A 23,881-nucleotide genomic window follows, 5' to 3' on the forward strand; every position below is an offset into this window, starting at 1 on the left:
CAATGTGTTCATTGTATTCCTTTTTCCCAGGTTTTTAGTGTCTCTCGCCCAGAACCTTCAAAACAGCTCCCAGGCTGAGTTGGTTCCAGGCATTGAAGAGGCTCATGCCATGGCCACCATGTGCTGCTCTGCTGCCGCCACAGCGGACTGTGGCAGAGAGGTGGTCAGTACAACTTCCAAATATTAACCTCTATTGGTAACATTTTTTTTAAGACATACAGTCATTATGGATTATGTCTTATGATTGTACATTAACCATTAGAGGCTCTTGTTACAGGCTTTTTATAGGTAATGTGACTTCATGAAGCAAATTAGAAATCATCTTGTAATTTTGTACAGAGGTTGGAGTGTTGATACATACAGTACTTCTAATAGATTAGATTAGAAATAATTATGAATATTCTCATAATGCTATACAGTATAATATGTATAATATGTATATTTATTTGTAATTCAGGCTAACTTTAAGGTAAGGTGGAGGCTTATTAAACTGCATTTAAAATCTGAATGACCCAGGAACAGTTTCCAGGTCCCCCGGTGCATCAAGGACAAGGACATCACCAATTTAATCCATGTTGTTCATCGCTAGTAGTGGAAATGATTTAGCAAGTGCTACAACCATGAAGTAAGACTAGTGGGTTTGATGAGTTTGTGAATAGACTTTACATTTGTTTCAAGTGTAGAAAGAGTAAGAAATTATTAAGAAATTATATATTTTCAAAGATGTGCGGCCTTGCTGAGAGGCAAATGACAATTCTATATCAAGAGCAGATTATTTTTGCGAATATATGTGGAAATGTTCCCATGTGTGTGAGTTCTGCACATGTGACTACCTCAGCACACTTTTTCACCTACATGGGATTGTGTGTGTGTGTGTGTGTGTTTGTGTGTGCTGGTAGAATGATATTGTCACTAGTATTGTGTGCTCCAGTGAGACGCTAGTGGAGAGGAATAATTTGAAGTCCTGCTGTGAGGGAAGTGTTGCAGAGCGTGAAAAGTGCTTCTCTGGAGAAAAGGCCAAATTTCCCCATAACGAGGGATTCCAGATGTCACCTGAGGAGCACTGCGCGGGCTTCAAGAAGGACAACAAAGCTTTTATGCAGACGTCAGTGACATACATGCACACACACACACACATTCAGTTTTAGGCATACAGTAAATGTAACAGTAGTATAACCTTAAATGTCTAAATGACCAAAAATTACAAGCAACCAAAAATAAGGAGTGCAAATGTCAAGGCGGCAGTGCCCTTACAATATTCCTGTGACCATATAATGATCATGTAAGAGCAAATGCTAGGAAAAGAAATGGAATATGGGGTAAAGAGAGAGATGAAGGTGCTTTTTAGGGAGCAATCAGAGTGAATGGGATATTATTCAGTGCAGAGAGGGTGAATGAGATATTTCTTGAAAAGATGAGTTTCTAGCCTGCCGGTGTAGTGAAAGAGACAAGCAGCCGGTAGTGGAAGAGTGCAGAGCATGGGTTAAACCTGCAATAAGCGATATCAGACCTCATAACCAATCCTGAAACTATTATGTGCTGTGTGGAGATTTCATTGGGACATAATGATACAAACCAATATCCACACAGTGTGCCAGCTGTGTTGCTGTTTTCACCTCTTTTCTAAAGCTTTTTGTCAAATTCTTCTACTCTGGAACGAACTTCCTCCCGGTACATTCAGTGACTATTCATTTTTGTAAAACTAGCTTGGCACCTCCCGCGCTGTTTAAAAGCGTCTCTCACCCCCTCTCATGAAACGAGCAAGTAAACTTGTTAAACTAGTAAACTTGCTACCTTTCTCTTCACTTGTCATTGAGTGACATGTAACCTTCAGCAGGAGAAAGATCTGGCAAAGCGAGACCAGTGACACTTCTCCATAGGTACATTTAGCTTAGCTGTTAGCATTTATCCTTCCATTTACCCTTCGTAGGCCTCTCTAGAGCAGTGGCTTTGCTGTCTGTTATTTACAAATGTGTTGCAGTTTCTGTCGGCCTCTAGTGGTCAGAAAAATCGCTTATTGCAGCTTTAACTTAAGTTTATTTAAATATCTCTTCATCACAAGCATGTCTCAAAGGACTGTGTAGAGAATGAGCGTAGCTAAATGTAACTGATCAAGAATCAACCATAGGACAGAATGATAGAGGACAAACATCTGGAAGAACAGACACACAAAAGCAGATTATAGCAAGACCCTACCTATTCTAAACAGCCTAACCTACCCAGCACCACCAGCCTTAGACCCTCAATGCATACAAAGAAAAACTCCCATGAAAAAAATGTGTTAGGGGAAAAAAATGGAAGAAACCCTGGGTGGGCTGAGTCACAGAGGGATCCCCCACCGGGACGGCTGAGCGTGCAATAGCTGCCGGGAAAATAGTGACGTGCTGTGGCTGCAATGTGCGCCTCGCATGGCATTTAATTCAAAGTCACACAATACAATATTTTTGGCAGTCTGGGCAGGAGTCACTGTGGTCTTTTTGAGGCAGGATTTTACAGGGGAAAAAAGCAGTTGTCAAAATTGAGTTTGAAGTGATGGACAGACATCCAACCACAAATCAAATCGTCAAGGCAAACAGAGAGCTGCGCCTCAACCTGAAAGTCAGAGGATGGAAAAGATAAGTACTGTAGACTGCTCTACTAAGGCAAACACCAGCAACTACTCTCTGTATGTCTTAAAGGAATAGTTCACCCAAAAATTAAAATTCTGTCATCATCTACTCACCCTCATGCCAGTTGAAACACAGGTGAAGTTTGTCCATATAACACACAGGGAGGTTGCCAGTACAACTCCATAGCAGCCTTCTCCAAAACAACTGAAGTCAGTGGGGACCAGTTCTTCAGAGTTCCAAAAAGACCTACAGTATATTTACACCATAATTTAGTGCAAATCTTAACTACAGCTGATTGATTTGCAACAAATAATGGTGTATAGGTCTTTCTATTCACAGTGTGATTGTTTGGCTGTTTTTGTTTTGGAACTCTAAAGAACTGTGGCCCGTTCCATAAAGCGCGCTAAGTGGGGATTAAAGTCCAAAACCTGACTTGAATGAACCTAACAAATCAGTCGGGGCTAAAGCAATTCCATAAATTCAAGTTCACGCAATCAGACTAATCGAGACAGGTTCAAGTAGTCAAGATAATTGCGTGTGCATGCCATTCTTAAGCAGCCCGAGAGGTCGAACATGGATCACATCGATACACCATGGCAAAAAGCAATGAGAGAGCGACGATGTTCACGGCCACCGAGCAGCGCTTATTAGTAGAAATATATAAAGAAATGAAACATATAATAACCAATAAAGGTAATACTGCCATAAACAAAACAAGAGAGAAAGCCTGGCAAGAAATTGCTGATCGATTGAATGCATTAAGTAGCAACTAGGTTAAAATATAATGTAATAAAATATTTTGATACAACCAAATTAAATTTTGGGCACAATACATTCAAACAGTTAGAACAGAAAACCTGTAGGTTATTAAAATATCTTATACAAGAATACATAGATATTAAACCTCAAGGCTGCAAATGTATACATGTTCACTCGTTTAATATATACGTATATATTATGTATATTTGATGAATGATTTCAACAAATTAAACCTTTTTATTGGGGGGGGGGGGCACTTTTAAACGGCAACAACTTGAGTGGGGAGAAAAGAACGTGGCAGCAGGTGAAAATTAATATAAAAATATTGTTCAGAATGGTAAGTATGCCTATAGGCTATATAAGCACTTAATCAGCTTGATGCTAGAACTGTCCAATCTCATGATGTTTATTAATTGCAGCTGCAAAAAAGAAGAGTGATGTTGCTGGCACCGGGGGACGGCCACCAGCAGCACACTGAACTCCTGCAGAGGAGCTGGCCTTGGAACTGAACAGGGGGATGAACTTTAATTTTTTGACTGATAGTGGTTAAGTAAAATAATATGGCAGCACGCCAGAAAGTCAGTGGTAAAATCATGGCTTTCCCGTAGGGTCAGTGTTACAGGAACTCTGGTTAAGCAGCAACTCAGGCTTAGCCTGACAGTTAGCCTGCCCCGGAGCAGGTTAGTTTCCCAGCATAAGTTGCCATAGTAACTGAGCTTGAACTACGTTGAATTTGCTTTATGGAACCGAATCAACTGAAAATTAGTCAGACTAACCAAAAGAAGCCTGGCTTATTTGGTAAACTCACTTTATGGAACAGGGCCCCATTGACTTCAGTTGTTTTGGAGAAGGCTGCTACGAAGTTGTGCTGGCAACCTCCCTGTGTGTTATATGGACTAACACATTTCACCTGTGATTCATTTGGCATGAGGGTGAGTAGATGATGACAGAATTTTCATTTTTGGGTGAACTATTCCTTTAAGGGTCAAACATCCCAACTCTGTCATATGAACAAAACCCACAAAGGCTAACAAATGATACCATCCACATTTGTACCAACAATTCTTTTAGTGTGACAGGAGATAAACTGCAATAATTTTTCTCAGCATCACTAGTCACTCAGTTACTGCCCTTTTGCTCTGTAGAGCTGTAGAGTTGTGACATTGTGCATGATGACAAACTATAGGCTATGAACTATTTCCAATAGTTCATTGCAAAATAGTGTGTTGCATGAGGACTGGGCATCTTATAAATGCAGGACACTTAAATAAAATAAAATCAATCAATCAAAAATAAGAGATGATGTGTGTGTATTTTGTGTTTCCCTACAGGATGATCTTCTCTTTCGCCAAGGGTAATGCCTTTACGCCGGCTTTGATGATACTGGGTTATGGTAAATGGTACCACAATGCACTGCAGTTCTGCTGCGAGACGGCTGAACCTCACAGTTGTCTTGAAACCAAGGTCTGTTCACCTACCATGAACATGACCACAGACACTCAAACACACACACACACACACACACACACACTTTAAGGCAGTCACACTCTTCCCCAATCAAATGTGAAATCCCTTACACAGTGTCTTTGTGTGTGTTGCAGAAAACTGCTTTCCAAGCTGTCGTCAGGAGTCATGAGAGACAAATTAGATTCATCTGTCGGGTCAGGAGACACAATACTGACAATACTGTGAGGCACAAGTAAGAGATGCTTATGTGTGCACAAGCACACAGCAATGCACACATGCAGGCAACATATACGCTTATCCTTGACACAAATGCAAAGTACATCGGAGTGAAATTCCACTTTTCTTGTTCATCATGTTGTCATTTTACTCAATCACGCCTGCACTTGATGAAAACTGGACAGGTTTACCCATGAGACTGCTGCCTGTAATACTTTAGTTATGTACAGGGAGGGGCTTGAGGGGAATGAGGAGAATTGTAATGGTTTTGAGATGTACAGTGTCGATTGTTATATTGCTTTTTATTAATGACACTTCCTCTTTTAATGATGGACATGTTTTGTGACTATGAATCTCAGCAGAGTCTGTAACTAACTTTTGTTCACTTCATTTAAAATGGTCTTGCTAGACTCAGTGGCATGGCAGCAAAAAATGAACCCCTCATATTACCTGTGTAAATTAGATCTTGTTTCATTGGACATTCTGTATGCGTCCATCTTCCAGGATGCTGGTGGAGTTCAGCCAGAAGCTTCCTCAGGTCCCAATGGAGTTAATCCGGGCTGCAGTGGAAGTGTTTATGCCCATGACTGCCTCCTGCTGCCAGGGACACACGGCTACATGCATGAGGCTGACAGTGAGAAGCTCAAACTCCATTGTTTGTGTGTCTGTGTGCGTGCCCATGTGTGTGAGAGCAAGGTAGATAGATAGATAGATAGATAGATAGATAGACAGATAGATAGATATTTAAAAAAAAAAAAAAAAATAGCAGTTGATGCAAGAAAATTGTTCAAACAAGTTGATTTGTATTGAAAAACAAGTGAAATTGTAATTATAATTACTAATTAATAATTAAATTATAAGATTTATGGCTTGTTAAGATGTATATTTTTTGAAGTGCAAATCTCCTATCACCCAAACAGAAGCAAATTATTAACACAATGTGCAACAATATGACGGCACTTTCGACTGGCACCGCAGAATGCTGCAAGCTGGATGTGTTCAGTCTCATCGCCTGCTTGTTCAGCAAGAAGACTGACCCCAAGCCCGAGGGCCTGTCGCAGCACTACGACCTGCCTGCTGACATCCAGGCCGTGTGCCGCACCTACGCCGAGTCTCCTGAGAAAGCCGTCACCAAGTATGTATAAGCACACATACTTCTTGTATATATAGCCTATCCATGCATGTACTGTACATACACATAGGCTATGCACCCACACAACCCCCCCAACTCAAAACACACACACACCAGGGTTATTCTTGTTTGGGATTTTTCATTCTTTTTATGTTCACATTTTTCAATTTTTATTTCAACTTCAGTTTTAGTTAGTTCTCGGTGTGGGTTTGGTAGTTTTAGTTTAGTTTTTATTTAGTTTAAGTTCTAGATTCAGTATTTTTGGTAGGGGTGGTATTTTTTAATGGTATAATGATAGTTCAGAACAGGTATTTTGCATGTGTTTGCAACAGGTATTGTGTAATACAAACAATAAATCATAATTTATTTTAAAAATGGATTTAACCAAAACTCTTTTTTACCCTGCACATGAGTAAAAAGACAAAAACTAAAAACATTTCACCTATACATTTTTTTTAAATTTTATTTTAGTTTTACAAGTAGACAAGATAGTTTTAGTTCAGTTTTAGTTTTTTCACAGGGTCTCGTTTTTATTTTCATTTCAGTTTACGACAATGTTTTTAAACGTCTAGGTTTCGTCTTGGTTTTAGGTTATGATAATAACCTTGAGACACGCAAAACACTCTTTAAAGCAATATTCCACTTAGTTTTAACATGGGGGTTATTTGGTACTTGGGTTAACCCTAACCCTAACCCACCATGAAAACCAGAATATAATCTACTCACCAAGATTGGACGCAGCTGGAACGCGTTTATAGTGTTCAGATTTTTACTTCCCATTCATTTAAATGAGGCCACAAAAATAGCATAAAATTTAAAACGTTCATGAACAGATTCAGCAACAGATCCTGTTTTTAAGACAATAAAGCAGTCCTGGGTCCGTCTTCATTTTGCATTTCTGCTCTTGGTTTACACTAAAATTAGTATTTAAAAATAAAAGTAGATCAGGTCTCCCTAACAGGAATAATAAAATGCTATTTAGTTAAAGTATGTTCTAAAATGTTGGACCCACAGTCAATTTAAAGCCACAGCAGCGGGATCTGTGGTTGAATCTGCTCACGAACGTGTTTAATGCAAGTTTTCAGGCTATTTTTGTGGCCTCGTTCAAATGAATGGGAAGTAAAAATCCGAACGCTACCGACTTGTCCAGCTGCATCTGATCTTGATGAGTAGATTATATCCTGGTTCCAATTAGTTTTCACCCCCATGTTAAAAAGTGGAATACTGCTTGACACAAATGTCCTCGCCCCCCATCTCATGTGCGTGCTGTCTTCTGGTCAGCTGACTGTGTATTAACTGCTGTGATTGGCAGCGTGCTGTACGAAGTGTCCCGTCGTCACCCCGAAGCGTCCCAGGTGGTCATCCTTCGCTACGTCGCAGCAGCGCATCAGGCCGTCGCCAAGTGCTGTGCCAACAACGACCCAGTCGAGTGCATCAGGACCACTGTGCGTGCTCCAGATTATTATTTGAATACTTTTATGAGATTTGATTGATTGCGCCTCAAAAGAACCAGTGGGACTGACCCAAAAGAGCTGACGCCATCCATTGCGCATTGGTAGGCTAAAGCAAAGGCTTGAAGTACACTGCTGTTAATTAATGGCCTTACTCTGGTTCAACAAACCTCTGTGTAGCTTTCTGTCTTAGTGCTTGTCAGTTCATAATCCAAAAATTAAAACATATGCATAGTAAGTGTAAGGGTTGCTCAACTGCAAACTCAGTAAATTCAGAAACAAAAATGAAATTTCAGTGTTAGGCTAATAGTGTCTACTGTTTATTAACAATCAGATGGCAGACAATGATCTTGAGAAGGCCATCGCTGACCGCATTGCCCATTACAAGGAAGTTGCAGCTTTTAAGAAAACCGTGGGAAATCCTGGTTTTGAGAACAGGTGAGAGGTTGTGGTATTTGGCAGCTACAATACAAAGGCTAACTTGTAACTTAATTTTGGGGAACTGCTTATTTTTGTTGCAAAAATCTTTCATGGGTGTGAAAACTCTCTGAAAGCTTTCTGCTTCTCTCTGGCTCTTTCGGTGTAGTTTGGTGATCAAGTACACCCGTGTCATACCTCAGGCCTCCTTCGACGTCATCAACCAGGCATCTAAGGCGACGGCCGATTTGTACGCTGAATGCTTAGAGACCGACAATGACCATGAGCTTCTGGCCTGCGAAGACATGGTTTGAAAGACACACACACACATTTTTCTTTATTTTAATATTTTCTACATTTTAGAAAATAGTAAAAGACATCAAAACTATGAAATAACACAAATGGAATTATGCAGTGACCAAAAAAGTGTTAAACAAATCAAAACTATCTTATATTTTCTTTTCTTTAAAGTAGCCACCCTTTGCCTTGATGGAAAGGCAAAGGCTTTGGAAAGAAATTCATACATAGGCATCAACTTCACTATTTATATTTGTCCAAGAAACAAATTTCAAGCATTTAAGCATAAGCCTTTAGATCAAAACGGCTTTAAGATAATGAAAAATATAGTACATTCAATCAGGTTTGTCCAAACTTTTGACTGGTAGTGTATAGGACATATTAGAGCCTACATGAACATCAACAAAATCCAGAAGCAAACCATAGTACCACACTCGCCTCCCTCCCCTCCATTACGAGCACGTCACTGTCGTTCCTCCGGTCCTCCCGCAGTCGATCGACACCATGAACGAACAGTGCTTCATCCACGACGCTGCCAGCATTAACGCAAAGCTCGCCGCCTGCTGCAACCAGACCTACACAGAGCGCGCTCAATGCATCTTGTCCATGGAGCCTGACACTGACTTCCAGCCCGCAGAGTTCGATGCCAAGAACGAAGAAGTGGGAGTCAAGCTCTGCACCAGTACAGCAGAGGAGCAGCTTATGCTTGAGAAGAGGTGAGTGGATCTTAGGCTATATTAGTTCCAAAACCTATCACTTAAGAGATGTTTTCCCTTATTTGGCAGAATAGATATACTGTAAATGGACAATGAAATGGCATACACATTTTTGTTGAGCCATTTTATACCCATATTCTGTCATACATCACACTATATTAATTTTTGTACAGTCAAGGTATTGCTTTAACTATATGATATAATACCTGCGTGTGCATGTGTGTGTCTGTGTGTTTTCTGTACCCCTAGACTACTCCATGACCTGGTGAGATACAAAACCACCATTACAGGTAAACAGATCAAGAAAATCTGTGACTACTTCAAAGCAATGAAGGCCAAGTGCTGCGCTGAGGCAGACAAGGCAGCCTGCTTCAAAACTGAGGTGAGACCTTGTCATCATCATTATCATCACCATCGCCATTATCACATCAACATTATCGCCCTCATCATCTCATATTCACTCATTCACCTCACACTCATTTGGCTCATTTTCAGCATGGCTCTCACTGCTGTTCAACATGAATATATGACATATTTTCCCTAAATATAATAAGTCTGAAGGTCCTAGTAATTACTTAAGTCTTAGGAAAGGTTTCATTCATTAAATTCAGTAAATGCTGGAGATGGTAGGTAATTGATCTTTCTGCCAGTAAAACTAATGCAGTGTTTTTATTGTGACAATTTAGTTTAGTGTTTGACATTTTGTTCTACTCACAGGCTTCACTGTTGAAAACTGGGGTGACTGAGTTGTTGAAGAGTCGCAACTCTGCCTAAAGTGGTAAGATTGCACCCTTTTGTTTCTCTTGTTATTCAGCAGATAGGTTGGTGATGAATTTCACTAGGTAAAACCTGATTTACCTGTGGGAATTATTACAAGTAGATAGAATTTATCTTAAACAAAATGATTAATGTACAAATGAGAATAATTTGTACTTTAAAAACTTTAAAGACACAGTCCAGATGTTTTGACCACCTGAATTTTGGGCATTCATACAGCTCTTGAAGAGATTGACTTGTGGAAAAGAGGTTTTATTAATTTGTTAAAAAAGAAATGTCCAAACTACATTAAAACTCATTTGTAGTTGTCACATATTGTCAGTCAATGTATCAACAGCTCAGATGCAAAAACAATCTCATTAATTCAGTAAAATTAGCCAGTGGCAGGGCGAAAGACTTTCAACAGGGGGCGCCATACTGCAGTTACAGATTGGACCTCTAAAATGGACGAGGAAATTCAGAGAACAGTCAATAGATTTTTTTTTTTTTTTGTAGTGGCAGGCTGCACATTATGTTTGTCCGGCAAACTTTTCAGTTAAATAAGGTTCTACTATACTGTTGTTCCAAGATGTTTTTCACCAGGAAACTGTTCTTCATGTGAGTTTGTATTTCTCTACAGCCTCCTCAAAAATACAGCTTCCACTGCTCTGCTGTGTCTGATTCGGACAGATTTCCCATCTACCATCTGTGACTGACAACGGATGATGGGCACTGACTTTAATAAATACAGTTTGAAATGGCCTGACTTATACCTGATACTTTGTTTGTTGCTTATTTCCAAGTTCTCTGCCTGACAATGATTTATCTGTTGTGACTCTGTAAAGGGGGTGTCTTGCAGAAACCTATAGGTGTACTTATTACCAGTAAACTCAAAAAGGTCCAAATATTAAAACTTTAAAAAATCAAGTCTAAACAGGAGAAGAAGCGTGGGCCTTCCAGGATTCCAGGCGTCCTTACGAGGTCCTTGGTGTCTTCCTCGGGCCTCAGAGTCCGAGCTAGTCTTGTTATGTTGGAGTTTTATGCCGCTTTTCCACTGCATAGTACCGGCTCAACTCGCCTCGCCTCGACTCTACTCGCTTTAGGTAGTACCACTTTGGTTTTCCACTGCAGATAGTACCCCCTCAATGTGCCCCACCCCCCAAACTGGTCGTCATAGCGACGCTGCATGAAACGCGACACACAACTACAATGGAGGATATCGAAGCGATAGTGTTCTTGATTCTCGGTATGTGGCTGTTAGTCACAGCAAGGAGACAGATTTTATTTCAGAAGAGGCTGGAGGCAGCGAGACAGCAGACTGCTCTCTGGCTGCTCAAGGCGACGCAAGAGGGTAAGCTAGCCTGGTAGCTAACGTTAGCATATACGTCCCGTGTCGCGATGACGATTCTCTGACCAATCAGTGGTCTGCAGTGTTTTCACGTCACCTTTTGGTATCGCCTCAGCTCGCTTGGAACCTCGACGGAGGTGCAACGAAAAAAAGTACCAGGTACTACGTAATATGGTACCTGGTACCTGGTACTTGGCCAGTGGAAAACCAAAAAAGGCGAGTAGAGTCGAGTCGAGTCGAGCTGGTACCATGCAGTGGAAAAGCGCCATTAGTCACCCAACCATGGGACACACCAGTTTTATGCGGTTCTATAGGCTGAATTGGAGGCAGCTGTTAGAAGCAGGTGAGAGTGTTTATCCCTGATTGTGGAGGGTTCGGCTTCAGCTCGGTGGCCCTGTGGCTCTGTGGCTGTGCCAAGAACTCCTATAACTTTGTTGGGGCTTGTGGTGCAGACAGACCCGCGCCAGGCTGACGCGTCGATGCGTCCGACCAGTCATGTGTTGGGCCTTCGACCTTTTGACATGGGGCCTGGAGAAGCTGGCTGTGTGGGTTGGGAAATCAGGTGCGGTCCCATCGTGCCATCTACCTGTTTGTTTGTTACTTCACTTTCACTTATTGCCATTTGTAAGAACTCAGTTGGAATTTGGGTGTACAGTGCTGTCTTAAAAAAAAAAGGGGGGGGGGGTTACAAAGAAAGGGAGAGAATAACAAAGAAAAGGATTACAAATCCTAGTAAACATGTCCAACCTCCACTGATTCACACACATGAAAGCCTCCACTGATACACACCCATTTAAAAACAAGCACAGTAAATTAAATTAAAAGATTAAATGAAATTATTACAGTCTAAAATGGCTACAGTCACTCTTGAGGTTGCGCACGGCACTGGGATAAAAGCTATCATGCACACAAGAGCTTTTGATCTGAAAATGTTGTTACAGCTCATTTATTCACTTACAGTAGTGGATTTCGAACAACGAAAAACAAAGCTCTCTGTATCTTACTGAAACCCTGAGCTCCCCTTGTGACAGCACAGTAATTAGATTGCATGATCCCAACAGGTAAAGAACCACAATTTATGTTTATACATTGTGGTTCATTTTAAATAACAGCTGCCAGGACAACCTACATTTTTTAAATTTAGTTCTAAAAAAATTGGCACGTTGTTCAAAGGCTGTGTCACAATTGATATGCATCACGTATTACATAAACACCTGGTACATCTAAAATAAGGAATTAGTAAGTTTGATAAATGTACCAAGTTGTTGTTCAGGCATTATGAATGTGTTCAAAACCAAAGTTGATGTAAAGTGTAACCAGAAATACCTGAAGGCAAGTATCAGTAATAAGATTCTGAATCAAGATGTTCTTTTGTTAAAATCTATAATCTAATTCATGTCACTGCCACTTAAAAGCAAGTTGTGTCTTTTATTTACTAGGCTCTATAAAGATAGAGCTCTATAAAGATAGAGAGTGTTTTTGTCATACGTGTTCAGAGTAAAGGTTTGTTTGAGTGATGGAAGTGTATTCAGGAACGATGGCAAACACCACACCCAGCCAGGCTTGCCTAGACACGAGACCATAAGAGAGAGAATGCCAGCATTATCTTGTGCGACAAAAGCTTAGCTGCAGTTTACTCAATAAAAATGTTTACACACATGTGGTCTGTTTGCCAATCCATGGGTTGATTGCATAACTCCGTAACTTTTATTAGACAAAATGTTCCATTTTGTCTAAAAAAAAAACATAACAATGTCGTCTGTGATGTATTCTAATTCGGTATATTGAAAAACAAAATGAAAAAGAAACCCAATAGGCCTATGTAAATGTCACTGAGGATAGGATATGCATGGGATCTATTGCAGAACAAAACATGATAGGCTACACAGTAGATAGTACAAATGTGTACCCATTGTGAACTGGAACTGAACATGTGTGGTAGGCAGGGAAAGTGAGAACAAAGAAGATCAATTTCCTGTAACTGTGAAGAAGCTGTGATATTTGCTATGTGGCTGTCACAGAGCAGACAGCACATCTGAGGCCCAACATGGTGACCCTTCAAAGACCAGTGGACAAGCACTGCTGTGAAAAAAAAAACACGGCTGAAACCAACATTTAATGGCTTTATTAACAGCCCTGTGAACACTGTTTTTCCAACTCAGTGAAGAAAATGTACTCTGCTATTGAATTGCTATTTTCTTCGACAATTATCCCTTCTGGGACGAGTCTTACAGAGCTGCATCACTATTGTAAATCTGCTCTCAGACCATTATGAGATTTCACAGGATTATGATCACAGGAAAAGCCCAGCTGGATGTGTAGTTAGGGTTGAGTTCGTACACAGGGACAGTTGACTAAAAGCAGGCCTACTACTGTTTGCTGTTGGCTGGTAATATGTCATGGCTGTAGCCTTGTGGGTGGGAAACTCGTACGGCTGTAGCCCCATTTTAAATCCAATTTGGAATAATGAGGTAGGCCCAACTAGGCATGGATAAAGCTCATACACACCAGTGAGCCTGTATTATCCCCAGTGAGGTACTGGTAAATACAAATCTGGGCACAGGCCTACTATGAACTCCAGTCACAGATCACCACAAGGCAAACAACCAAGAGTATCAACAATAAACAACTATATTTTCATAATAGTATTAATGTAGGTTTTATTTTGTTGAAAGGATGTATTTTCATGTAACTTATGCCTACATATGCTGATACTACTATACATTAGCCATATACTGTGAATTTATATCATAAAGATGTATATTAGCCTGTTAAGCTAGCCAAATTCTGTTTCCCAAACAAAAGTGTGATTGCACTGACTTTAGGTTGGTTTCCTCTCCACATCCCTGATTAGCCCCCCTCCTCCCCTCACTCCCACTGTTGTTGACTGGCTAGGCCGGTTACGTAACACCTTTATGCCTTGCGCACGTGGCCACAGCCATAACAAGAGGGCAATATTTAGCGGGATTAAACATTATCATCGATCCAATGATCATAACTTTCACATGCGATCCACATTTTACTATCGTGCCGTAATGAGGGTGCGGTGGAAGATTTGGGCCTGCAGTGGAATAACTTACATTTCAACCAAAATGACAGGCTCGCGTGAGAGGAATTATCCTGTTCAGCGCGTGCCCCTTCCATTTCAGCCATATGTGTTCAGAAGTGATTTAACATGAAAGCACAAAAGTAGACAATGCGAGTCCCTATAAGAGAACAGGACAATGCGTCGCCTTGAGTTTGCTCCTCGCCACGTGAGATTTTGGGGTAGCCTTAAGTTCCTATGTTTTCCTATGAGTGGTTATGTCATTCAGTGAAAAAACAATTAATGGGGTGATCTGTCTGTATGTCTGTCTGTCTCTTATCCCCATACTGAAAAAGATAAATAAATCATTTAATTCAAAATATAGTTTGGATATTGCAAATACAGTTTCATCCTATGTAGGCCTACTGTTGACAAAATATCTGCAAGTAGCCTATATCCAAAATATATTTTGAGCACTCAAAATATATTATTAGGCTAGTAGTATTATTATAATTATACTATTACATAGCCTAATAATAACAATGATAATACGTTTTATTATAAATTCAGTGCTTACATGATAAATAAAAACATGAACAATAAAATGAATGCCGTCTACTTGTACAAACACGTTTTGCAATTTTTCTGTTCGCTTTGAACACATTTCTGAAGTACATGTGAAATATATGTATTTTTCCTCCCTGTGTGGCGTCACCATGCCAACAACACTGACTGACCACAACTCGTCTCTCCCTCCCTCTCTCTCCCACTCACGTTATTTCCCCTCCTTCATCCCAAAACTGTCATCCTGAGCAGACGACGCTCAATCCCTGAACGCCCGGATGGAAGCAGGCGACATTCAGAGCAACATGGTTGTATGAGTCTAGGGCAACCTTTCCGGGGGACGGAGACTGCTGGAATCTGTGACATTTTCGACACAACCCACGAAAGCCCACGGAAAAGGGTTCAGGACGGGTGGAAGCAAGAAGCGATAGAGGCGTGGGGTTGAAAAGGAACAGCACGTTTTTTTTCTGGTGTCCTATTTCGTTGGTAAGTACATTTTTCTTCAGTAAAATCGCTGTCCTGTTTTCTCGACGGGTTATCTTGCAGGATGTTGACTTTCCAGGTGGATTTCTTTTGTGGTAACCGTCGTTTTTGGCTGCATTTTGGAGGAACGGGCCTGGTAAGTGTTAGAATCGCATAAAAATAAAGCTGTAGGCTACAATACAGGCGTATTGCAAATCAGTGTAGGCTCATCATAGCCACGCACTCTCTGACTTGTGACTTCTGACTCCATGTAGATTTGACAGACGACATCACTCTAAATGGTTGCATTTCAGCAGTGGTCACATTTCGCGAAGTGTGCTTGTAATATTGTTGCCAGTGCTCGCACACAACACAGTGAATGGCGCTGCTACACGTGTGCCTCTACTTCCGATACTATTACAATAGTACCGATAGTGATACATTGTCTCGTGGCGTGTTCACCTTTCTGAATAACCAGGCAGCAGGCAGGTTAAAACCCGAGCTCGAGCGACCGCTTAGCCCGGAAGATTGACTTCAACTGGCGTCTAATCTTTTAGGCTGTAAATCATGCGAGTCCATTTTATACTCTGTTGAGCTTTTCGTGCGCCGAGAGCGTTTGACGACGAGGCGGGTCGACAACCGGGCATGCGCAGTAGGCACCGCCGCGACCACCCCATCACCAAATGTGGTCTATCCACGCATCGCATCTGTGCATGCCTCAGTTCACCTCCCTGGTCTCGGTCAAGAGCCTCAACCAGGCAGGGTCGAGGCTTTTGTTGTCAGTGTAACGATGTATCCTCCTCTCATTGTATACTGCATTTTCTTTCGTTATGCTGCGCGATAGCGAGGCTGACAGCGGAGGGAGATGAACCCAACGTGGACACTAAGCCATACCACTTACTTATATGAGTGTAATCTAATAGGAGGCAGACAATTAGTGTTACAAGCGTCCCTGCTAGTAAGGGCTTGCAGCTTTCTTCCAGGCTGAGTCTCTTCCACTGTCACCATGATAGATGGCCATTCTAGTGAAAATGCAAATTAAAAAAAACTCTAAAATCAGACAAAAGCATCATTTCAACTGCAGTAAGTTAGAATCTTCATATTATATCATATCCTTTATATTAAATATAGCCCACGCTAAAGACACCGTATCCTATGTCCTACATAGGCAGCGTAAATAACGTTCAAGCGGCCAGAGTGGGGCATGTGAGTTAATGATTAATCTACCTATTATGATAAGAAAGACTGAGGAAGAAGAAGCACACTGGGGTCTGAGGCTGCCTCTCATTTTTGAGGTATTTCTCCCAAAGCGTTTTGCATAGAATATTTATCTTCAGTGCCTTCAGGGTGCACTGTGTGGCCCCATAACCTGAAAGAACCCAATACACTGGTGATTGGTTTGTCTAGTCTAGCCATAAAGGCTATAAGATAGATATGACAAGCATAATATGATAAGATAGGCAGACTAACGACTTCCTTCTTTTACTCACCTTTTATGTTCATGTGAACGCATGTGCACACACACAGTCACAGTCTGTGGGCTTCTGTTGACCAGCTTCCAATGATAAGGGTAAAGCAAGAAAGTAGGGCTGCAACTAACGATTATTTTCATTGTCGATTAATCTGTCGATTATTTTCTCGATTAATCGATTAGTTGTTTGGTCTATAAATTGTCAGAAAATGGTGAAAAATGTCGATCAGTGTTTCCCAAAGCCCAAGATGACGTCCTCAAATGTCTTGTTTTGTCCACAACCCAAAGATATTCAGTTTACTGTCATAGAGGAGTAAAGAAACCAGAAAATGTTCACATTTAAGAAGCTGGAATCAGAGAATTTTGACTTATTTTTCTTAAAAAATTACTCAAACCGATTAATTGATTATCAAAATAGTTGGCGATCAATTTAATAGTTGACAACTAATCGATTAATCGTTGCAGCTCTACAAGAAAGGACAATGTCATCATCTTCTGTCTCTCTCTCTCTCTCTCTCTCTCTCTCTCTCTCTCTCTCTCTCTCTCTCTCTCACCCCCTCCCGCCCCTCCCTATATGATTCATATACCTACATAACTGCATCAGGGAGTGACTGACACATTCTTGCAACATCAATAGTACGCGGCCTGCAGAGCGAGATACCATAGGACAAGGTCTCTAGCCTGAGGACCGCAGTCACACTGTGTAGGTGTGCACTCTGCACGACTTTACCCATCAAGCAGGCTTAAGCCATAATGAAATTGTACTGGAATTAATTTGCACTTCCTCACACTCCTTCGCACATGTTTATACACATTTTGTGACTCTTTAACAAATAGCCAGCCTGCAGTTATTGAGAAAAGTGCCATGAACTTGCTCCACGGGTTTTCACAGAGGCACTCTGGGATTTATGAAAAAGTTAACTTCTTCTACCCACACACTTTAATCTGTTATTTCTTACCTTACTCTGCGTTTGAAGCTGTCTGATTTGCAGAGGAGCTTACCCGACACGAGAAACAGTTCACTAAAAATTCTGTGTTGAATCTCAGCATGCTGTGTCTACACATACAGCTTTTGCAGAGAGGAAAATGATACTAAAAGAATATTATGTTGCCCTCCTTTTGACTGAGCCTTAATTTTATTTGTTATATCACTATCTTGTGGAATTAAGATGGGTGCACTGAAACATTAGATGAGGACAGATTCAATTTTTATTTTGACTGTACTTTGACCTGTCCTTCCTGAGTGTAATCCTTTTGAAAAACAATCAAGGCGGAATGATTCACACTAAATTGCTAGTTCAGTGGCGACAGGGTGCAGCCACGGCTTAGACCGCATTGTCAATAGTCTCTTTTTTATACTATCCCATAAATCCAGACGCCTCACAACAAGACACACAGCAGTGCATATTTAAATGGCCGTTAAGTCAGGCAGCCTCTGCTTGTGTTTTGGAAGTTGTGTGTGTTGGAGCTGCCTGTGTGTGGAGGAGGGGTGGAAAGAACTGTTTATATGCGTGTAAGAAGTATGTGTACATTGTGTAATGTTTTCATGTGAAACAAGATGTCGAGAGAGCAGAGTCAGACCAGTTTTCTCATAGGTGTGTGTGTGTTTTAAGTACACGTGCGTAGGCTGTTTACAGTTCCTCCATAGTTACTGCCATCCCTGGGCCACGGCCCCTCCTCTAGTTCCAGTCCTATGCTAATTTCACCTGAGGCCTCTCGCTCCGTGACAAGAATGTCCTCCAATAACCGGGTTGGTCTCACCGTGTTACTTCTATGCAGGTTAAACCTTTTCCTCACAGACTATTAAATATTATATGACGGATGACGGAAAAGATGTGAAAGACTTGAACTCATGTATATGGTGTGTGACTTGGTTTCAAAGACAGCAGGATGTCTTGTAGATTTCTAATTTAGTGCGAAGACAGATTTTCACTATCAGGGCACCACAAAAGCTGCCAGCATAACCATGATGCAGGATTCTTCACTCTGATGTTTTGTGTGACAAAAAATGTTCAAAAATATATTTTTTAAATACGGCTGGCTGTGAGGTACAGAGGATATCCAGGATGTCTGTCCTCAAAAAATGAGCTATTCTATAAGCAGATGTCTTAAGATGGCTCCTAACTTAAATACTAATCCATAATGTGCTTCATTTTCATGCCAGCAGTCAGTGTAAAAGAGTGTCATTTTCTCTTTTTTAAATGGTGGATATCTCATTTTGGAACGAAACTCTTCATTTTCTAACGCATTAAAAAAAAGGGAAAAAAAGAAATGACCTTGGTCTTGCCGATCTACAAGAATAAGAAGAAGAAGGGGGGGAAAAAAAGCAATGTATGGAAAATGCACTAGAGTCTGCGCTGGTTTCCATGACGGTAGGGCCCCGTGCCGGCTGGCCCGTCTGCCAGTGGGTGTGTCTGTGTGTGTGTGGGAGGGAGGGCAGTTGGCACCGGGGCTGGCAGTGCCACAGTCAGAGAACAGTCTGTCTCTCTGATCGGCCCACCTCGCCCTCAGAGCACAATCACACTGTTATGTCTGAGCCCTTCTTCGCCATGGCAACATCACATGATAGAGCGCAGACAGAGTGGGAATCTTCATGCTGTTTCTTTGTGTGTGTGTGTGTGTGTGCGCGTGTGCGTGTTTGTGTGCGTGCGGTGCTTGTCACACTCATTCCAGAATTTATCAAAACACGTTATCGTTGAAAACTTGTTTTATAAACGTGTTATCGATCACGGGGAGCTGATAACGTTCACTTCCCTGTTTGTGGTTCACAAGGGTCAAAACAAACAAAATGGACAGAAGAGAGAGAGAGAGGGAGAGAGAGAAGAGAAAGTGGGTGGGCGGGTAAGGGAAGCTGAGACGAGCACACATTCAGCAAGTTGTCAGACCTTGATGATGGAGAAACAGGCTGAAAGCAAATAGCACGTAATACTGACGCTTTCAGTCACCGCTGTCCCTTGAGTCTTCGAGCGATTTAACTTCAGCGTTGCTTCAAGGCCGCGGAACAATAAAAGCCATTTGTTTGGAAAATCAGTGTCAATACATATAATCAAAATCATTTTAACTCTGAATTGGAGTACAGAGACTTTACAACTACTGGTTAAGGTTTGGCTCAGTATTTCACCCTGTCTCAATGTTCCTAACACACAGAAATATTTGATTAATGAGGCCACATTTGCATATTTGTGATTTGTGTACATGCGGCTAGTGTCAGCGAACACGTGTCTAGCGCCGAGCTTGCAACTGATCAAAATTATGTCATCACATAATAATAAACTTTATTTATAAGGCGCTTCTGTCTCTTTTGTAGGCCAACATGTTGTTCTAACCCAGCTCTCCAATACCAAAAGAAATCCCCTCATAGTTCCCAACACTGAAGGGTTTCTGTTCTAATAGCAACACATGAGTCACAGACTGATTGCGGTATCCTCATTCTTTCAGGTCTCAGTAAATCAGGCGTCTCGACCAACATCAGCCTTTTAATGTGGACTCGGTCACTGAGCCATGCTGGCAGTCATAAGCTTCCTGTTAGCGTTTCTTTTTTTTGTCGCATTGAAGAAAGAGACCCTCGCTTAATTTGAGAAGGGTGACGCATACAAGCTAACCTCTGTTCTTTTAGTTACAGTCTCCTTCAGGATGAAAGCTCTGCACTCATCCCATGAAAAAGGATACACATGCTAGATAACGTGAACTATTAGCCAGTTATTAGCTAGTTAGCCTGTGTCTGCATTGCTAGTAGGTCATTAGCATTGTTTTCTCCGTTTTTGGCCCGGCTTTTCCACTCCAGTGGGATCATGAGAGCTGTTTTGTAGTGTTTCTGGTGGCCTTCTGTAAGCGGTAGGGTCTGTATCAAAGCATTGTCACACAGAGCGTCTCTTGTGTGGTGCTGGCCTGGCGTTAACTATGCTAATGACGAGCTTACTGCTGAACTGTAAGGCATTGTGGGGTTTTTTATGGAAGGTAGATTGGACATTTTTTCCTTTCCTTCTCCCTGTAGTGCAGTCGTTGAATAGGCAGCTAGGGCTTCCCTCTTGATGTTAATGAGTCATTATTTTTGCCACTGGGACCTGGGGTCATTTTAGGGTTTTGGAAATTTTTTGATGGCAAACCACTAGGGGAAAGACTGAGAGAAGCATGGGAAAAGGTTGTTGTTGGCATTTGGGAAGATCTGTCAGGAAATGATCTGTTTTGGTTAGCATTTGTGCCTGGTGGATGCAAACCCATGCTCCTGTCAACTGTAAATCACCTCCAGTGTTTCAAAGAGCAAGTCCTTTTGTACTCAGGAGGAGAGAGCATATCTGCCCGGGAGGGCTGCACAATATTGACAAAAACAATATTGATTTAAAAAGAAATGGCGAAATATTGAGATTGCAGTATGAATTGCAATATATTGTGTACACAGCCTTTTCTAAGTTTGTTGGGTGGTGGTGGAAATGAGATGGCAATGCTGAATATTTGTTCAATACCAAAAAAAAAAAAGATTTCCTCCTGCATGTAACTTTATTTGTAGGTCAGTGACTGCACAGTGCAGAATACCTTGAGTAGGAGTTGGTCTGGAACACTTTTCCCTCTAAGGAACAATTGCAGCCTCTTGCAGTTTAGAAATTGACAGAGACGATCTTATGATTCCTGTGTGTGTGTGTATATATATATATTTAATACATATTTAATAATATTTAATACAATTAATTGTTTAGCCCTAACCTTTTAAACAAGTGTTAACATAAACATAAACAGTTTTCATTTCATTTTGAGAATGGGAAAGGTGTTAAGGGACTTCTTCTATACCTGTAAAAGGAGCTTTCCTAAGTTTGTAGGTTTTCTTTATGTTTGAATAGGTGTGAGCTGACGTGTGCATATGTAAGTATGTCTGTCCTTCTATACTGTAGAGGAGTGAAGGGTGTGACAAGTCTTTCTGACGAGTAATCGACCTGTCAAAGTCTTTGTTGGTCCATATAGGTGTGTCGATAATGGTGCTGCCTTTTCCTGTATGATTGTATAGATGGGGCTGGGTTCCATGTAAGGATGAGCAGCTGGCTGACTGGTCACTGCACAGCCTCATGTGACACTGCTATTTCTAGCTAAATCATTCCTCCTCCTCCCTTCGGCCTTTAGCAACAAGAGCGAGTGGTGGATATGTGACACCTCAGAAGGCAGGGGGGGCTGTGAGGGGCGGGGGGTGCTCAGATAGAGGACTCCAGTTAGCTGTGGGCAACCTTGCAGGGTGGGGACAAGCTACAGTATGTGGAAGGGGGGAACAATGCATGGGAATGATTCTGGGTGAGATAGGAGTGAAATGAAGGTATGTGCTGTTAGCAGTTTAATTGGCTTTCACAAGCACCTTTTTAGAAGATGCTTTGATTGTAAGACTAATTTACAAGTTTGCTTCACACAGATTTTTAACACAAACCATTCACTTGTCAAATTACATGTGCATCTTTTCAGCTGAGGCACTAACATCTACAATGCCAATTTAGAGGATGTGAAGACGTTGAGTTTTCCTGAGTTATGGTTTGATTAGTATACACTGTTCATTTTCTAAATCGACAATATGCATATTATTTTTGCCTAATCTGCACGCTGAATAAATTGCTTACCTCACAAAATCTTTGCAAATCCCATCTTCCCAATTGTCCTTGGGGTTTCATTGTTTTCCATCCATTTTTGAGCTCAAATCATACTTTTATTTTCACAAGTTGGCAGAATTATAGTGACACTTTGTTTAATTGATTCAGGTGTTACATTCAAAGGGAGAGTCCTGTTGGCTTGCCCACCAAACAACAAAAAGTGTGAGAACATGCTCTTACACCCTCAGCACCCTCAGCACCCTCAGCACAGGTCTTGGACATCCTCGCTGGCATGCTGGGAAAACACATTACTTTTGATAACGGTGACCCATGGTTTTCCTAATGTGCTCATCAGTGACATTATTTAATTTGTGGCTGAGCAGCTTATTGATTGATAGGTTAGAGGGAGAGATTGCCCACACTATCTCAAACACCACCATTTATTTTATGTCCCGCTACCATGGTACATGACATGTGGGAAATTATGTCATCATGGTCCCGTCTGTCTCTGTCTGTTGATACATTCTTTTGAACACAGTAACATAAGAGTACATGATAGAGACTTCGTATTTACAGCGCATGTTCCCCTATAGAGTAGATAATCTAATTCGATTTTGGAGCTCCTTGCTGCATAAATTTGCATATTAATGAGGAAAATGTATTTATGCGTCGTTGGCATAACTGGTTATGTTTTATATATCATGGCGATTATGGCTGGACATGAGGCAACTCAACTGCCTCTTGCTTCCTATTTTTAGAAGATAGTCCGTTCCCCCATCTTCTTTGGTCAAGTCCCTGCTTCCCTTCCGTACTGATTCTGGTCTGTGAGAGAAGAAAATATTTGCCTTAATATTTGCTTTATTATCTCGGGACAAAATGTAATGCTCACCTCCATTCCTTTCAACACTATTTACCAAAATTTTATTTAAATTATTGATGAGCTCAGAATTACTTACCTTTCCCAAATTTGTCAGTCAGCATCACCACTCAAAGTGACATGCCTCTGTTAATAATTTATCATTCTATATAATGCATGAATTATATGATAGTAATCATAGGCATCGTAAGAATCATAGGCATGAAGCAGCTCTTGCAGAACCCCCCCACCCCCCCACCCCGCTACTGACCAAACTGGTTCATAATAACATGTCCCATATGTAAACCTCTTCTCTTGTTCTCCATCTTGCTTTTACTGAGCTGATTTGTCAGTGTGAAAGTTTAAAAAACCCCAATATGAGCTGCAGGATTGTTTAAGTAAAGAAGAAGGCCTTGAGGATAAAATATTGTGATCATATGTAGACTGCACTGAGTCATCATCATCATCATTGTGTTGTTTTTTTTTTTTAAAGGAGAAATAATCAGGGTATTCAAACTGAATGGAGTATATGATTAGTGGTCTAATACAGGTCTCGTTTCCCTCATCCTCCTTAATTAATTAATAATGGCAAATTATATAATTGGTCTTTTAGATTTATAATAGTCTAAACATAGAAATGAGAGCCATTTTGGAACTGGGACTGGAAAAGGCGCTAGCACCAAAAATACTTCCTCCTCTTCTGTACTACAAAACACCCAGGGGAAAACACTGAAAGAGGAGCATGCACAGAATAAACAGGTCTTATCCTTA

The 23,881-nt window shown here is 41.1% G+C and overlaps 2 protein-coding genes across 4 annotated transcripts in view; both read left to right on the top strand.

The window, feature by feature from the left end:
• Positions 1-23,881, top strand: part of gc (GC vitamin D binding protein) — a 38,040-nt gene that overhangs the window by 1,259 nt on the left and 12,900 nt on the right. The window contains exons 2-12 of the mRNA XM_071532659.1: positions 31-163; positions 900-1,105; positions 4,700-4,832; positions 5,556-5,685; positions 6,030-6,186; positions 7,496-7,628; positions 7,969-8,072; positions 8,221-8,359; positions 8,841-9,064; positions 9,314-9,446; positions 11,621-11,730. Of these exons, the coding sequence (XP_071388760.1) occupies positions 31-163; positions 900-1,105; positions 4,700-4,832; positions 5,556-5,685; positions 6,030-6,186; positions 7,496-7,628; positions 7,969-8,072; positions 8,221-8,359; positions 8,841-9,064; positions 9,314-9,446; positions 11,621-11,730 (1,602 nt within the window). The remainder of the gene's footprint in view (positions 1-30; positions 164-899; positions 1,106-4,699; positions 4,833-5,555; positions 5,686-6,029; positions 6,187-7,495; positions 7,629-7,968; positions 8,073-8,220; positions 8,360-8,840; positions 9,065-9,313; positions 9,447-11,620; positions 11,731-23,881) is intronic.
• The window catches only part of slc20a2 (solute carrier family 20 member 2), a 43,496-nt gene continuing 34,647 nt past the window's right edge, over positions 15,033-23,881 (top strand). For 2 of the 3 annotated variants that reach the window (XM_071532666.1, XM_071532669.1), the window contains exon 1: positions 15,033-15,243. The gene's annotated coding sequence lies outside the window, so the exon portion shown is untranslated. The other variant, XM_071532667.1, reaches the window with a different exon arrangement.

This window comes from Centroberyx affinis, unplaced genomic scaffold (assembly GCF_046629955.1).
Source record: "Centroberyx affinis isolate AG114_WGS23_722 - 3 ecotype Tasmania unplaced genomic scaffold, CSIRO-AGI_Caff_v1 ptg002232l_1, whole genome shotgun sequence".
Classification (NCBI taxonomy): Eukaryota; Metazoa; Chordata; class Actinopteri; order Beryciformes; family Berycidae; genus Centroberyx; species Centroberyx affinis.